Source organism: Berghia stephanieae, chromosome 2 (assembly GCF_034508935.2).
Source record: "Berghia stephanieae isolate SIO BIC M18660-M18661 chromosome 2, UCSD_Bste_1.3, whole genome shotgun sequence".
NCBI classification, from domain to species: Eukaryota; Metazoa; Mollusca; class Gastropoda; order Nudibranchia; family Aeolidiidae; genus Berghia; species Berghia stephanieae.
Genome location: NC_088361.1, coordinates 5,848,617 through 5,866,387, shown reverse-complemented (window position 1 = coordinate 5,866,387; position 17,771 = coordinate 5,848,617). Strand labels below are relative to the sequence as shown.

Genomic DNA, 17,771 nt, shown 5'->3' with positions numbered 1-17,771 from the left:
TTAATTCAGAAAAGTGAGTGGAGCAGGCACTTATGTTGGTAACAACAAGATATGAAGTGAATAGAAAAGTGCCAGAAGACAATAGAGAATAAAAATTTTTCGCGGCGGTGGTGGGGTTTGAACCTGCGACCTTATTGGTACGACAACTCCGCCTGGCAGGTGAGAGCGTGGCTCTACCGTGTGAGCTATCCACGAACACAAAAATATTCGTTTCAAACTCAAAGTCATTACTAGATCCCTCTCTCACCCACTTCTTGAGACCGCCGATTCGTTCGTACACCACCATCGCGAATAATTTTGACCAGCAGTTAAGCTTAATAGCCAATATTCTCAACACAAACATATAACATAGAAACGATTGAGACATTGAGTATGCTCCGGTGTATGGGGTGAATTTTTAATTCAGAAAAGTGAGTGGAGCAGGCACTTATGTTGGTAACAACAAGATATGAAGTGAATAGAAAAGTGCCAGAAGACAATAAGAAATAAAAATTTTTCGCGGCGGTGGTGGGGTTTGAACCTGCGACCTTATTGGTACGACAACTCCGCCTGGCAGGTGAGAGCGTGGCTCTACCGTGTGAGCTATCCACGAACACAAAAATATTCGTTTCAAACTCAAAGTCATTACTAGATCCCTCTCTCACCCACTTCTTGAGACCGCCGATTCGTTCGTACACCACCATCGCGAATAATTTTGACCAGCAGTTAAGCTTAATAGCCAATATTCTCAACACAAACATATAACATAGAAACGATTGAGACATTGAGTATGCTCCGGTGTATGGGGTGAATTTTTAATTCAGAAAAGTGAGTGGAGCAGGCACTTATGTTGGTAACAACAAGATATGAAGTGAATAGAAAAGTGCCAGAAGACAATAGAGAATAAAAATTTTTTCGCGGCGGTGGTGGGGTTTGAACCTGCGACCTTATTGGTACGACAACTCCGCCTGGCAGGTGAGAGCGTGGCTCTACCGTGTGAGCTATCCACGAACACAAAAATATTCGTTTCAAACTCAAAGTCATTACTAGATCCCTCTCTCACCCACTTCTTGAGACCGCCGATTCGTTCGTACACCACCATCGCGAATAATTTTGACCAGCAGTTAAGCTTAATAGCCAATATTCTCAACACAAACATATAACATAGAAACGATTGAGACATTGAGTATGCTCCGGTGTATGGGGTGAATTTTTAATTCAGAAAAGTGAGTGGAGCAGGCACTTATGTTGGTAACAACAAGATATGAAGTGAATAGAAAAGTGCCAGAAGACAATAGAGAATAAAAATTTTTCTGTCTGTATCAAAGTCTTGGAATGAGATGTAGATAATATAGTCTTAGATATTTATTCGGTACGTCGTTTTGTGTATCAAAGTCTTGGAATGGAGATGTAGATAATATAGTCTTAGATATTTATTCGGTACGTCCTTTTGTGTATCAAAGTCTTGGAATGGAGATGTAGATAATATAGTCTTAGATATTTATTCGGTACGTCCTTTTGTGTATCAAAGTCTTGGAATGGAGATGTAGATAATAAAGTCTTAGATATTTATTCGGTACGTCCTTTTGTGTATCAAAGTCTTGGAATGGAGATGTAGATAATATAGTCTTAGATATTTATTCGGTACGTCCTTTTGTGTATCAAAGTCTTGGAATGGAGATGTAGATAATATAGTCTTAGATATTTATTCGGTACGTCCTTTTGTGTATCAAAGTCTTGGAATGGAGATGTAGACAATATAGTCTTAGATATTTATTCGGTACGTCCTTTTGTGTATCAAAGTCTTGGAATGGAGATGTAGATAATAATATAGTCTTAGATATTTATTCGGTACGTCCTTTTCTGTATCAAAGTCTTGGAACGGAGATGTAGATAATATAGTCTTAGATATTTATTCGGTACGTCTTTCTGTATCAAAGTCTTGGAATGGAGATGTAGATAATATAGTCTTAGATATTTATTCGGTACGTCTTTCTGTTTCAAAGTCTTGGAATGGAGATGTGATAATATAGTCTTAGATATTTATTCGGCACGTCTTTGTGTATCAAAGTCTTGGAATGGAGATGTAGATAATATAGTCTTAGATATTTATTCGGTACGTCCTCTTGTGTATCAAAGTCTTGGAATGGAGATGTAGATAATATAGTCTTAGATATTTATTTGGTACGTCCTTTTGTGTATCAAAGTCTTGGAATGGAGATGAGATAATATTATAGTCTCAATAAAAAAAAAAAAATTAAAAAAAACGATACAGTAGCAAGTGACCCCTCCCCCCCCCCCCCCCCCCCCAAAAAAAAAAAAAAAGATGGAAATCCAAAGAGAAGTGAAAAACTATAAGATAGAAAACTAAAATGGGCATCTCTGGAAAAAGAGCATTAATTAATTCGGATTTATTATATGAAACTGACTTGAACATATGGCAATAACTGTAGGTTTAGAGCACATGTTCTAGATTCTTCCCTTTTTCTCCCTTTGCACATTATAAATCTGCTTACAATTTGTTCATCACATTCTGGTAATGTTCCACTTGGTCTCTTTTAACTGTAATAAATTGGTGAATGTTTTATGAATCATGAAATCTTTTTTTAAAAAACAAACAAACTTGAGCTTTTATATAACGCAATATCCACTAAACGTGCTCAAAGCGCTTTACAAAGGGTCCCGACCAATAGCAACATGTCACATGTAGAGCGAGACGCGATGTGTTGGGCGACATTACAGATTTTTTTTTTCAACAGAGACAACGCTGTTGACGGCCAGGTACTCGTTTTACTCCTGAGTATGGTGAGAGAATCTGAGTAAAAAGCCTTTTCCAAGGACTCAACTATGCGCTGAGCGAGGCTCAAACCCAGGACCCTCCGATCCGACAGCAAGTGTCATACCACAAGACCCATATACATTAGCTTCCCAAAGACAATTATAACAGCACAAACATATTTTTTTTTTAAGTCAAGCCTGGTGAAAAGTCTGATAAGAACCAAGGAAGTAGCGTGATTCTACTTTGGATCCCATTTCAGTTCAGAATGGGATGAAGTGGAGGCTAGCTCTCTGTGGCCATAAATATAAGTTTCACTCACCACAGTTAAGCCGTGCCAGGGATGTGTTTATTTGGGTATTAATAAATGGCATTTGTATAGGGCCTTACCCCAATTTCAACAGGCTCTATGAATGTTTTAAATAAGAAGAATGTGGAAGGAGCCTTTCAAGTCTTAACGATGACCAAAAACAAAAGTCTGGGTGACATAAGAAACATCAGAACACATACAACAATGAGGAAGACATTAAAACTTTAAAAAACAATTTTATGTTTTTAATTCTTTTCAAAACATTCTCAAATTAAGTTTAATACAAAAAGGTAAAAAACATTGGCAATTAATAAGTGTTTTAAACATGAATAATTTATGGATTAAGTTAAAGACCTCACACTAATATCTGTACACGCAGTGTTAGTCAAATTTTCAATAAAAGTTAATATAGATTTCTCTTTCTTGTTGAGGACAGCACAGAGTAATTTATAAACGAAGAATGCTTTAAAATGACGGTACAGGTTAAACATTGTTGTTACTGCTAATGAATCTATGGACAATGTTACTTTGTATCATATTATTCAATAAATCACAGTTTGGTTATTTTCTTATAAGTTTAATGGCACTTGCAAAATATATGGGTTACACCCAGATCTAGGAATAGTAGTAACAGTAATAGTAAGATGGAGAAAACGAGAGATGAATGCACTATTTTGCACCTAGTCTGGTGAAAATTACAACCTCGCTTGTTTGTTTGTATGTTTTTAAGGGTTTTATGATAACAAATTTCTAGAATTACAATTTAGGCACTCAAGAAAAAGTAAGAAAAGGGGAAATTGGTTCAAATTGGGAATAGATGTAGGTCAATGTATTTTGAGATCACCTTAAAGTCTCATCCATCACAGGATCCCACTAAGAGGAATACACTCAATTTCTTACTGAGTATATTTAACATAACTAACAATACATAACAGAGAGATGATTTACAAGGGAAAAAAAATAATCTCCAAAAAATGTTTTGTTTGTTTGTTTTTAAGGGTTTTACGACACTTGCAACACATTAAGGTCATATCATAGCACACTATCAAAGTACTTAGTTTGAGATCACTAAAAATCTCATCCAGACACAAGCACAGGTCCCCACTAAGAGGAATACACTCAAATGTTTTACAAATCGTATATAATATAAAGTAAACATAATACAATGCATAACAGAGAGATGATTTACAAGGAAAAAAATATTATCTCCCAAAACTAACTACACATTTGACTATTTCCCTCCCCTCCCAGCCAGGGTATCCGGCCAGGGCCAGGACAAAACCAAGTAATCTCATTCCAAAGACAGAAAGCATGTTGGAAAACAGACATAGGGGGATAGAAGACTCAGTAAGTACCTCCCTGCCCACTATGGGAGATCTCCAAAAACTAATACTAATACTAAACATTTGACTACTGTTTCCCTCTCAACTAGGAACTCGAGCAAGGGCCAGGACAAAACCAAACAATCCCATTCCAAGGCAAAGACAGAAAGCAACTGGGAAAACTGGTGTAAGGGGATAGACGACACAGCAAGTGGCCTCCTGCCTGCCATGGGAAGTCCAGTCCTTCGAATGGGCATGTGTTAAAAATGAAAATGCATTTGCGTTATAACCAATAATGGGTTCTTGTTCCTTTCAAAGTCATGTGCGTGCGTCTGACAGATTTGTGTGATACTTTGCAAGCCATCCTGGATTTGTAAAAAACAAAACATTGTGAATCGAAAAGATGAAAACTATCTCTTTCGGTTACTGTACAATCGTAAAATTCTTTAATGTTGGCAGTGTTTTCATTTAACTCTCGCGAGTTCACTCTCATGGAAAATCGAACAAATTTGTTCGATTTTCCATGCATCTAAACTCGAGAGTTAAGCCCATCTGAATAACAGAATTTTACCATTATGACATTAAACATAATATCATGTTATTTTCAGTGGTGTTTCAGTTCTCAAAGTCATGATCTTGACCCTAGAGCCCCACATCCTTATGTCTGTTTTTATCTATTTTTTTTCTATATTATATATTAGTTGTAACACTGACAGTTTCAATGCTGTGAAATAGACATCCTTGTTTGGCTTCATCTTCAAAATATGTGCAAATGTTTTGCACTGTAGTAATTCTATATTTCAAAATCCATTGCTTTAAATGATTCAAAGACAATACGTCACTGAAAATTGTGAAGGTTATGAGTGTGAATTTTAGTTGTTTGTTTTTTGTTTTTTTTTGCTTTTAAGGGTTTCACGGCGCTTGCAACACATTTAGGTCATATCAGTGCCAGTAAAAAGAAAGAAAATGTGATAGTAAAAAGATTCTAGATGTACAGTTAAAAGGACTTGAGGAAAAAGTAAGACAAAGGGGAATGGTTTAAATAGGGATCAGATGTAGATTCCAAGAGCACACTACCAATGTACTTAGTTTGAGATCACCTAAATGTCTCGCCCAGACACCAGCACAAGATACCATCAAGAGGAATACACTCAAATGCTTACATTATACATTAAAAATAACAAATATAACAATACATTTCAAAGAGATGATTTACAAGAAAAAAAAAATCTCCCAAAACATTAACTATGCATTTGACTGTTTCCCTCCAAGCCAAGCAATACGGCCAGGGCAAAACCAAGTAATCTCATTCCAAGATAGAAAGCAAATTGGAAAACAGATATAAGGGATAGAATACACATTAAATGCCACGCCATTATGGGAGGCCAGGAACCCCACCCGGGGAAATTTAGTTAATTATTATTTTTGCCACATCCTGAAAGCATGTGTTCACATGCTTTACATATGAAATTGTATTGTGTTTATTGGGTACTGTAAAGCTGCATAAGTTTTGAATTAAGAGTGACTGAGTTGTTTATGTTTTATGTTTTTAAGGGTTTTACGGCGCTTGCAACACATTAAGGTCATATCAGCGCCAGTAAAAAGGAAGAAAATGGGATAGTAAAAAGTTCTAGAATTACAATTAAAGCACAAAAGAAAAGGTGAGACAAAGGGGAATTGGTTCAAATAGGGAACAGATGTAGATTCCAAGAGCACACCGCCAAAGTACTTAGTTTGAGATCACCTAAAAGTCTCATCCAGACACAAGCACAGGTCCCAACTAAGAGGAATACACTCAAATGTTTACAAATCATATAATATAATATGTAAACTAAACATAATACAATGCATAATAGAGAGATGATTTACAAGGAAAAAAATATCATCTTCCAAAACTATAACTATACATTCGACTGTTTCCCTCCCAGCCAAGGAACTCCGGCCAGGGCCAGGACAAAACCAAGTAATCTCATTCCAAGACAACGACAGGAAACAATTGGAAAACAGGTTGAGGGGATAGAAGACACAGCATGTACCTCACTGCCCACTATGGGAGGTCAGGATCCCCACCCAGAGTGACTGAGTTGCTCTTGACTTTATTATGTGGTGTTAATAAGCTACCTTAGTAATGAATTCATTATTTATCTCAAACAAAATAATTCATAACGTTTCTTGTAATCAGAGTTATGTTGTCCAGTTTCAATCAAATTGATATAATAGTTTCAAAAATACCGGTGAGCAGGGACAAAGATACATTTATACCGTACTTTAAATCAACATATTAATATAAATTAACACATCCAATGAATTCTTCATATATAACATGAATCAACATAAGGGCTAAGGACACAAATCTGCAAGATGATTTCAAGGGAAAAACCACCTCCCTCCCATCCTTTCCCCCCCCCCCCCCCTCTCTCTCTCTCTCTCTCTCACATACACCCACGCACACAAAAGCAAATAAAAAATAAAAAAGAAGAAAGAAAATATGATGCAATGGTCATAATCCAATGATATACACTACACAGGAGATTGTTACTGTCATCCTGTTTCAATGTCGGCTAAGAAAAAAATATAAATAAAGACATAATCATTTATTTCAATAAGGGAAGTTACAGCAGGTATAATATTGCCCATGTGCAGCATGGAATAGCAGTGTTTTTCATAAGATATCTAGGCATTTTCATCATTGATGAGACGAATTATGTACAGTAACTCGTAGTAATTAGTATTGAGTTTATATCACACTGACACCCAATATTACTAGAGTAAAATTTATGGAAAATTGCCTACCATTCCGCTACGATCATACTCGGGTCAAGGAGTGACCCAAATAATAACAACATTCAAAATACTGTTATTTGTATAACTATTCTTTTTTACTCTTGATATATTTTAAAATACATTACATTTACAAATGAAATTGAAAAATATATACACAACAAAAAAACTTGGTACAAAGAAAACACCAAGGCAAGAATTTAACGCAAGTTGCATATAATATAGCAGAACACACTTATATACCAAGCGTGTTTGTAACAAATTGATGGAAATAATAAAAGCATACCTGCTTTTTTTTTCTATTTCAATCAAATCATAAGGCATATAATGAACAAGCTATAAAGTAACAACCTACGGATTTAACAAACTCAGGATATGTCCACCAACATTTTTGTCTCTTTGACCACAGCTAATATAATGTACCAGCCGTCCCAGTTTTACAAGAAAGACATCACCCAGTAACTCATATAATACAAGATTTTTTCAAGACACTCCCAAAGCTTAACCATTAAGGTTTCCAGGGTTGTCACAGAATAATAGATATTACATTCACAAACATTTCAGTACATTCATTCATTCATTCACCACTTTGTTGCTGCTGCTTGATCACTGGAATGTCAGAAAACAAAACACAGTATATTTAGTGATAGAATACATACAGTGCAGTCCTGATAATTCGAATTGGGTGGGAAAAGCAAATGACTTCTATTTATCATAATTCGATTTGTCTTCAAACAAGGGAAATAACTAAACCTGACTGTTGTACCCTTGTTGTACACGTATGCTTTGGCCCTGGCCCTTACACTTACAAGCTACACAATAGCACAGAGTAGTAGTTAACACTGCATGCTGTGTAGGCCCTCTACTTCTAGATCTAGATCCATCGATCAATAAAGAAAGACAGCACAGAAGAGAAAGAGAAACGCGTGGAGTGGGGTGTGACCTATGATTGTTCGTGCCGTGTATTGGTCAGCTTGTGGTTATCACTGTGTGTTAGATCTATTTATAACCAACCCCCTTTGTTAGCCAGCGGCCAGCAGACCACAAGTTAGTCTTAGTGATGAGAGCGCGAGAAGGAGAGAGGGATGACGCGAGACAGCTGGTCAATTTGGAGAAAGAAGAGAGAGGGCGGGTGGGACGGAGAGGGAACAACACGCCATTACATGCCTCAGGGGTCTAGTTATTATTATTATTAGTCAGCTCAGTCATTAAAACGCGTGGGAGGGTGGATACGGAGAACAGGCAGTTCGTTATGACCTTCCAGAGTTTTTTTTTTTAGTGATGGGCAAGCACTTGCACTTCGAATAAAGAGAATAACGACTGTTCGAATTCGAATTAACCATGAATATTTTATATAGAAAAAGAAGAAAATAATTCATTATATCGTATTTTCTTCGATTTAAAAGAAATTCGGTTAATCAGATTTCGAATTATCTGGACTGGACTGTAGTATGGCCACCTATTGATAGTATATTTGCATAAATACATTTTAAAATGATCAAATGACTTTTTATTGAATCATTACAACAACAAAAAAGACATTCATATTAGCGATGATGCAATAAAATGCTTTTTATGTATTGTTGTTTGTGCGTGGACTAACGTATGATTTTGATTGCAAAATCACAGCAAGACTTTCTAAACATCTAGGTATTACAGCCACTCAAATGGGAATAAAACATTCTAGCTGATGGCATTATAATATTTCTTACTTGACCTTTTTGTGTTAAAACTTCAAAGTGTGGGTGTGGAATTGTAGCTGTTGCTCAGTATACATCATACTTGGATTTTAAACATTTCAAATTTATCTTTAACTAAGAAGCTTAATAAAACCAATTTAATAACTGATATGCGTATTCACTGACTTGTTTATGACTTGGCTTTTTTGTTTTGTTCATGTTGAAATAGGATTAATTGAATAGGACAAATTTAAATTAAAAATTGGTATCTTTTGTCCAGCTAGATTTAGCCGCACCATTATAAAGCGTATTCCACTCCCTAAGCTAGTATTTTCATTCAACATCAACGTTATTTGCACTATATCTTAAAACATTTCCTCGAGTTTGGTGTTCTATACTCTCTTTTTCAAAGATGAACCATGCTTGTCTTGAAGGTGTATTGAATCTTCAATAATAAATCTGGGGAAGAAAAGAATTGATGTTGCTTCTTTTATACTCGAACTGACAATGAATGTGATGAATGCATCTGCAGTAAGGATTTAAAATGCATGCTTAATGATTTGTCATTGTTTTTATCTTCAACAGCAAAGGCCTCATGGCTCAATGGGTAAAACACTTGACAAACATGCACATTATTGGAACCTTTCTTCTGATTTGCAAGTCTGAATCGTACTACACAGCAATGGCTTGAATATCACAGATGAACAATGATACTGATAATAGTAATGATGCCAGTAATAATAATAATAATAATAATAATAATAATGCATAGACTATGTTTATGAATTAGTACTACAAAGTCTTTGTCCAGCTAACATCTGCAACTGCAACATTTATAAAGCTTAATTCCTAAACTTGCCGTGTAAAATAAATATAAAATTTTGGTTACATATCACAAGTTTTCTTTACTCCATACAGTATCCTTTACAGCAACTCCCAGTTCTGTTATTTATTTTTTTTTTTTGTTTACACTACTGCCTAACCAAAAAAAAACCCAAAAAAAACTTACTTATACCACAATAGTGTCAGAGGCACTGTGCCCGCATGCCATAAAGCATGGGCGTCAAATGTCCACCATACAGGAGGAAAGTCAAACAGTTCCAGAGAAAGAAGCAGAGCAAGCCCAATGACAACACAGGCTCCTTTGAGAACATAGCGCTTCCCTTTTAAATTGTACTGGTACCAACACCAACAAATCCATCCAAGGGAATTTATAGCTCCTGTAAAAATAAAAACCATACCATTTGTCAATTCTTTTTTTAAAAACTGAAGTCAGTACTAGGTAATACAGGGATGCCATTTGCTAAAATAAGAAAAGCCTGAAAATTTTCTCATAAAGACCATATTACATGAGAACATTTCGTAGACCTCTTCATCAAAGCTATCACTCTTAAATCATAGAAAAGGACACATTTATACATCTTGCTTTCCCTTAACTGTTGCCCTTAAACAACGAATATTTTCATCTTTAAAATAAAATAAAAAAGGGCATCCCTGATAATGAGGAAAGTTATGAGATAAATAATCACATTAGCTCCTGACATTTAAAATTCAAACTGTATTATGATACTTCCCTGCATCAATTCTATCAATGCTCCTTTTCTTTTTATCATTATATACACGTGCTCCGATAAGTAAAGGCAGATAAATTTAAAGAAAAAAAAAAAAGATCTATATGAAGTAAAGATTGTATTATTTTCATGACAAGAAATCAATATTATTAGCCTGGATATGATGACACCTTCAATAAATTATTTCATACTTTGTAATCTAAAATCTGCAGCTCAAGAGAATTAGCTGAATAATTCCCTATATCTCTTGAGTGACAGTATCTTCAAATATGTAAAATTCAACTCTACGAGAACAGTTTTTACAATTAGACAACAGGCCAAGTCCGACACTCTTAAATATTTATTTATTTAGCACACACTCTGTTAGACCAAGAAGACATGACCACAGTCACAAAATCCAAGCCAAGCCAATGATAATGTGACCAACAAAGATAATCAATGCAATGACTTTGGCTTTAATGAGATATGAAATTAAAAGAAATAGAACAAATTCTTTTAGTTTGGTTTGCATGGTAAGCATGGTCTATGCAATGCCTTGTTTTTTTCAAGTTGGAGGCTGATTTACAATACATTAATTAAATAACATTTGATGGTCTGTGAGGAGGATTAGATGTCAATTAATGAATTTAGTTAATTTTTCAATATGCATCAAAGAGCATTCTCAATCTCTTGTTGCTACATTTTCGATGTCGTGAATAAGACGGAAATATAGTTATCATCTTTGTGAGAAGATAACCTCTGCAACGTAATGAAGGCCTATCTGTTTCAGCACAGATAATTGAAATCCAAATTAATCAATTGTTCATTTTCACATGAGATGTCAACATTGCAATCAGAAAGCCATTGTTTCAGATTTCAAGTGTGTTACTGATGAAAATTTACACCTCATGTCTCATTATTAAAACAGCACTTTTTATTATACTAAACATAATTCAACGTACCAACAGAAACATTGACCAACATGTTGTAACCATAGTCAAAGTGATCACAAAGACATTGGATATGATATGCATAGAATGAAACTAGTAAGAGTGCAGGAACATATAGAAGGTGGCAATAACCCTCTATAAGTATTCTGTGGAGACAAAAAAGAAAAGAAAATATTATAAACAATAAAAAGAAGTGCTAAAATTGTACAAGAAAGACATTCAAATATATCTCTGCAATAAGTTGGTGTGAAATAATTGTCGGATGGCAAAAGATTCTCCCAACTGAACTTATTCTCCTATACACGAGTCACTTGAATGAATGGGTACATGACTTTTTTAAAAGTCAATGGAATACGTAAATATAATCAATTATCATGATAGTTATTATCATTATTATTATTATTATTAGTAGTCGTAGTAGTAGTAGTAGTAGTAGTAGTAGTAGTAGTAGTAGTAGTAGTAGTAGTAGTAGTAGTAGTAGTAGTGGAAGTAGTGGTGGTAGTAGTAGTAGAAGTAGTAGTATAAGTATCATAAAAAAATTATCATCATAATAATAATAATAATAATTCATAATAATAATAATAATAATAATAATAATAATAATGACGACGACAACAACATATAGAGCTACCCTGAATAAGCAAGCTTTAGATGTTTTAGACACAGGCATAAGGAAAGAATGGACAGAGATGTCGGTTCCGGAGCTGCAACATAAGGCTAGCAACAGGCAGGCATGGAGGAAGACTGTAACTTCTGCTTCACGCAAGTCCCCCCAACGACCATCCGGTCATGGAATTGAGTGAGAGTGAGTGATAAGGAAAGAATGGATTAATGAAAAATACATGCAAAAGGCATGGATATAACGAATATATTTCGACAAATAAATCATTATATATCAATCAAGCTCTCTCTCACACATATTTTTCTGTCGTCCCTGTTGCTTCTGCGCACATTTTCCATTTCAAATGCAGCAAAATATTTGAGGAGGAATTAAACCAATAAAAGGTATAATAGAATAATACTAAAAAGACCCATCAAAACTGAGCTTCTGAGAATCAGATTGAATCAAAAGCAGAGAATTAAAATATAAATATTATAAAGTAACACGCTGGGGCAGCGTGGCTCAGTGGTACGGTCTTTGCTTCGTGCCCAAAAGGTACAGAGTTCAATCACCCGCGGCTGCGCTGTATGGCCTTGGGCAAGTCACCTCGCCTAGCTCACTTTGCGGCGCTGCTCTGCCGCTGACGCTTGGGTTATTCCAGTCTTCCCTTGGAATAGACCCTAAAGACGAATTTTCCCTTTGGGATGAATAAAGGGAATTTTATTTTATTTTATTTATTTATAAAAACATTTTGAGGATTCTCACAGAAAAGCATCTCACCTTGCAATTAAACTGAAAAGATTATACAGTACAAGTCCAAAGGCGCTAAAGTAGTCTAACTTCTGAAATAAAATTTTAAAAGTTTGTAAAAAATTGATATATCTATATGTCTATTTATTTACAAAATAAACCAATAGATAAATAAATAAATAATAATTTAAAATGTACAATCGGAGAGAAAAAGCATGCGATCTTACAAAGGTTTAAACAGAATACAAATATGATTTTTTGGTGTACCGCTAGCATCTCTGTACAATTGTACAGGTTAACATAAATATTTGTACTTTAATGCAGCACGAGATGCACTACTCGAAGAACCCTAAATGATAAACTTAGCTACTCCATTGATTGTCAATTCTGTTTCAAGATTTTCTTTATGTCAAAGTGAATTTGACACATCACATCCTTGTATTGAACATTCTTAAGTTCAAGACAGAATTTATCACAAATGCCGAAAAGATCAAAGGAATTTGGCATTGCAATGAAACTGTTTGGTTTTTGACCAACATAATTCAAATTCAAAATATCAATTAAAACATAAACTGGACTGCAAAAACAGCATGGCATCACATTTCGAAGCTTTAGAGGAATATATGATTTTCTATGAGCACAGATCTTGGAACGGACTATTGTAAAATCATTTTAAAAAAGCATATTTGGTGCTTATCTTTTTAAAGGCTTGTATGCTGTCAAAAGAAATATAGAGTCATTTTAAATAAATAATAGATGTTTACCTCTGTTATAGGAAAATCTCTGGTATGAAAGATGGCAGCACATGACCATGTCACAATACCAACCTACAATAAATATAAAATAGAGGTTTGTTCATTGTTTTTGCTTTTGAGAAGTTTAACAGCACTTGCAAAACACATGGGTCATTTAAGTAAGCATCAGGAAAAGTAAGACAATAGGATTAGATAAAAGGGAAAACAGAAGTAGATGATGGATGGAACTAGAAGAAATGTACTTTTGTATCTAGTCTGGGATGAAAAACACTGTCTAATCTGGAAAATGACAATATATTGATGTCATTGACAATGTCTGAAATATAAGCAAAATATTAATTAATGTATAGAACCAAGACATTCAAGAGATGATTTACAAAGGGAAAAAAAATCACCACCCATGACTACAGTGGCCCTACCCCAATTGCATGTGAGACCCAACCCAGGAAAATCAACCTCCCTTTGTGAAAAAAAATACCCAGTCCATCTTGATAGTAATTGACCCTTAGAGTTTTGCCCCCACTATACACTACACAGGAGAAGGTCAATCATTTTGTTTCAATTTCTGCAAAGAAGAAACAGAAACTATAATCCCGGCATAATATCAACAAAGAAAAAATTTTTTTTTAAAATGCATGACTACAGTGGCCTTACCCCAATAACATCCTGTGATACCCAACCAAGGAATTTCAAATTAAACAAATTAAGGAGCAGGCACCAGTATAAGATATAGATCTGAACAAGTGTGTATCTGGTTCGGATAAGAACAAGTGTGTATGAAAGGTGCCAGGCAAAGAAAGAAAGAAAAATAGAAGAAAAAAAAACCATCCCAAAAATCAGTCGACCTCGACTGGGGATCAAACTTCAGACCTTCTGATTACTTCTATTTTTCTTTCTTGCTTTGTCAGCCACCTTTCACTTCCCTTTGAGTCCATCTTGATTAGTAATTGACCCTAAAATTGTCCTACGATACATAACTCAAGAAATGGTCATTTTGTTTCAATTTCTGCAAAGAAGAGACAGAAAATAAAATCCAGACAAAACTATTTTTTCTCGGTAAAGGACAGTTCCAGGATGTAAAATGTTGCCTCAGAGAAGTAATTTTGCAGTTAAATGATTCAGCAGAGTTTGCGTCTTTTGCACCCGAGACGATAAAAAGGTTTTAAACCTATATACTTTTTAAGAAACCTAATAAGTTAAAAAATAAAAAAAATTTTTAAAGTAGAATGGAAAATAAGGCACTGTAATATTCACATCGATTCATATTTTTACATTGTACGTTAAGTGTCTAGGTGTATATAGCACCGATCAAAGTCATGGGGTTGTCAGTATATATGAGAATAATAATAATCTTCCATGTCAGACTTGCCAAGCCATGTTTGGTTGAGAACTAAAGGATTGGAGCAGAACGGAACTATTGACATTATACATGAACAATGAACGAAGACTATAAATCACAGAAATAAAAATAGCCCAGAAGGCTTTTACTACAAGTCAAATACGAAGGTTCACTTATTATTTGTGCAGCTTTGTGGTCTTGTGGAAAGACGTTCAACTTCTGACCTGTAGGTCCCATGTTCCAGTCCCCCTTGGTGGGCACACAAAATTGAGTCTTTGGAAAAGACAACCTATTCAGATTCTCTCATTATACTCATGGCTGGTAAAAGTAAAAGTGTGGTTTTTGTTGAAAGAAATTCTACTAATAGAGCCACACAGGCATAATGTCTCTTCTTTATTGTTACAGTTTGACTTTGCAGATGATTTCAGCCCCTAGTAAAAGTAAACCACTGTCAGCACATTTTAATGGGAGCACTTTTTAAGCTTCAGACGCACAACACACACACACAAATTTTCAAACTTGCCCCTAGTAAAAGTAAACTACTTTCAGCACATTTTAGTGGGAGCACTTTTTGAACTTTTTAAGCTTCAGACGCACAAACACACACACACACACTTACAAACAAACACACACACACATTCACACACACACACACACACACACAAAAACACACTCATTTTTCTTCAAACTGCCTGATTTTTTTTTTATTTTTTAACTATTTTATTTTAAGGAAAATCAATTTCAAAAATACAAAATCCAGAGCTCTTATACTAGTGTAAATGAGAATCAATGTTTGCTTACCAACGCCATCCCATGCCAAATATAATACATAGGGGTTGATGAATCAATGTTTGCTTACCAACGCCATCCCATGCCAAATATAATACATAGGGGTTGATGAATCAATGTTTGCTTACCAACGCCATCCCATGCCAAATATAATACATAGGGGTTGATGAATCAATGTTTGCCCTAAATCGTAGAATGGCAAGATGAGTCATTGCATTAAATACAGAAAATACCATCGATGCGGGTTCTTGAATTCCAGCAAATCTAACAAATGGCCACTGTGGAAACCAAACAAAGCCAAGAGGGTAATAAAAATCAGTAAGTAGGTTTACTTAGCACAATTCCTTTTCCTTACAGGATATTTGAATTCATATCAATCAAGAAGCCCACCTTTTAAGACATCCATACTTAGTCATTTCAACAGTTTTGAATAACAATAATAAAACAATTTTTAAAAATACGAGCCTTAAAATCTATATTTTTTTAGGCTCTTATTATTTTTAACCTTTGCATAATTAATTCTTTTTACATTAATTCTATCTTTTATTTTTAAAAGTAATTTGAAATATTTAGAACTTCATTCAAAGCATCTCTTGCGGATATTATCTATATTAATGGTTATACTATACTTCCTTATGGAAGACGTCTTAACTAGTTATACAAATCCCAATTATTTCCATTTTGAATACTTATGCATCATAAATGTTTAATAAATATGTTATTATACATAACTTATGACATTTGTTGTATATTCGTGGATTTTTCCTGAGTGGTGCCTGTATATGGAAGTTCTTCCACCTGAGCTATCGGGACCCCCCTTTTTAAAAATATTAATTCCACATATTTATTGAATGCCTCATCATTGGTTCGTTTATTTCTCCATCTTTTATTAACCAAAACCAAGAATTGTCCTCTTTCTCCTTACAATCTAATCTAAATGAATAAGAAAAGAAATATCCCATCCTATTAAATAAGCAGAAAGCCTCTTAAACTAAGTTAAGAGCCTTATTGATTTTGAGTCGATCACTTACAATCCACTATCTCATTGCTAGAATTCACACATTTGTTCTCCTGGTGGAATGACCAGTAATTGATGAAAAATACATTTAATTTTAATGACTAATAATATCTAAGTTGTTGAGTTGACAGATCTTTTTGGTATAATAATAATTCCAGTTTACTTGGAACTGACGCCGCGTAATTGGAATAATATCAAGGCTTTATTAAATGTTTGATTCCCCCTCCCCCTCCCACATAACCAAAACCAAAAATTGCACCTTTCGAAGTAGAATAGAATTATCCTATCCCCATCCTAGTCCTAGCCTATGGCTATGCAGATTCAGATACTCTTCTTGCGTCTTGAGTCTTGATTGATTCATAATCAGAGCGTACCTTTCCAAAAAATTGAGGCACATCGCTTCCATCGTCGTCAAAAGCTTTAACAGTTTGCCACATGCATTCATATTTGCAATCATCATCACATCCCCACTGAAGAACTTTTAGGTGAAACGGTTGTCTACTTTCAAGGAACTTTCCTTCACTGGTACAATTCTGCTGAGAGCATCCCCTCAAACACTTCGAAAATATGTAGGATCGGTCTCCCCTCGATGACAAAACTAATTGAAACAATAGAACAGATATGGTTTGGAACAAAATAAATGTAATCTCATTCATTACTGCTGGTCTTCTAATGATATATCAACGGAATTGGATGCAGAACATGAAAAGTGAAAGGGGTATTCATTCATAAACTGTCGTGGACTGTCTGAAGTGATTATTTTCATCAGTCGGTCGACTCCGGAAGTGGGGTGGGGGCGGTGGCCGGCCGGTAGCATAGTAGGATTGCCATTTTTCTTAGGTGCATACGTCGGTTTTGTGTTTGTTTTTGTTTTTCTTGTTTTCTCTCTTTCTTTCCTTTTTGTTTGTTTGTTTTAGTTTTAGATTTGTCTCGCATTACTGTTCTTTTTTTTGTTTTCTTGTGTTTTATTTTTTATTATTTATTGTGGGGTTTTTTCATGGAGAAACCGGGTTTGGCTTCAATGAGTAATTGTGTTCGTCTGTGTGGGTGGGTGGGTGGCAGTGCATGGTGGGTGGACATCGCCACCTTTGAAATGTTAGCATAATTTCAAACCTTGACATTGTCAATTGTATATGTATTGTTGTTTTCTTCTCTAAATTTGTCTGACAACA

The 17,771-nt window shown here is 34.9% G+C and overlaps 1 protein-coding gene across 1 annotated transcript; it reads right to left on the bottom strand.

The window, feature by feature from the left end:
• Window positions 1-5,266: 5,266 nt before the first annotated feature.
• On the bottom strand, window positions 5,267-17,391 carry LOC144964217 (GPI-specific phospholipase A2-like PGAP3). Its single transcript, XM_078898232.1, has 7 exons — window positions 16,974-17,391; window positions 15,710-15,859; window positions 13,463-13,525; window positions 12,729-12,790; window positions 11,360-11,493; window positions 9,857-10,067; window positions 5,267-9,306 (listed from the first exon to the last, which is right to left on the bottom strand). Exons 1-7 carry the CDS (start codon window positions 17,253-17,255, stop codon window positions 9,240-9,242), a joined length of 969 nt encoding a protein of 322 aa, XP_078754358.1. The 5' UTR covers window positions 17,256-17,391; the 3' UTR covers window positions 5,267-9,239.
• Window positions 17,392-17,771: the final 380 nt, after the last annotated feature.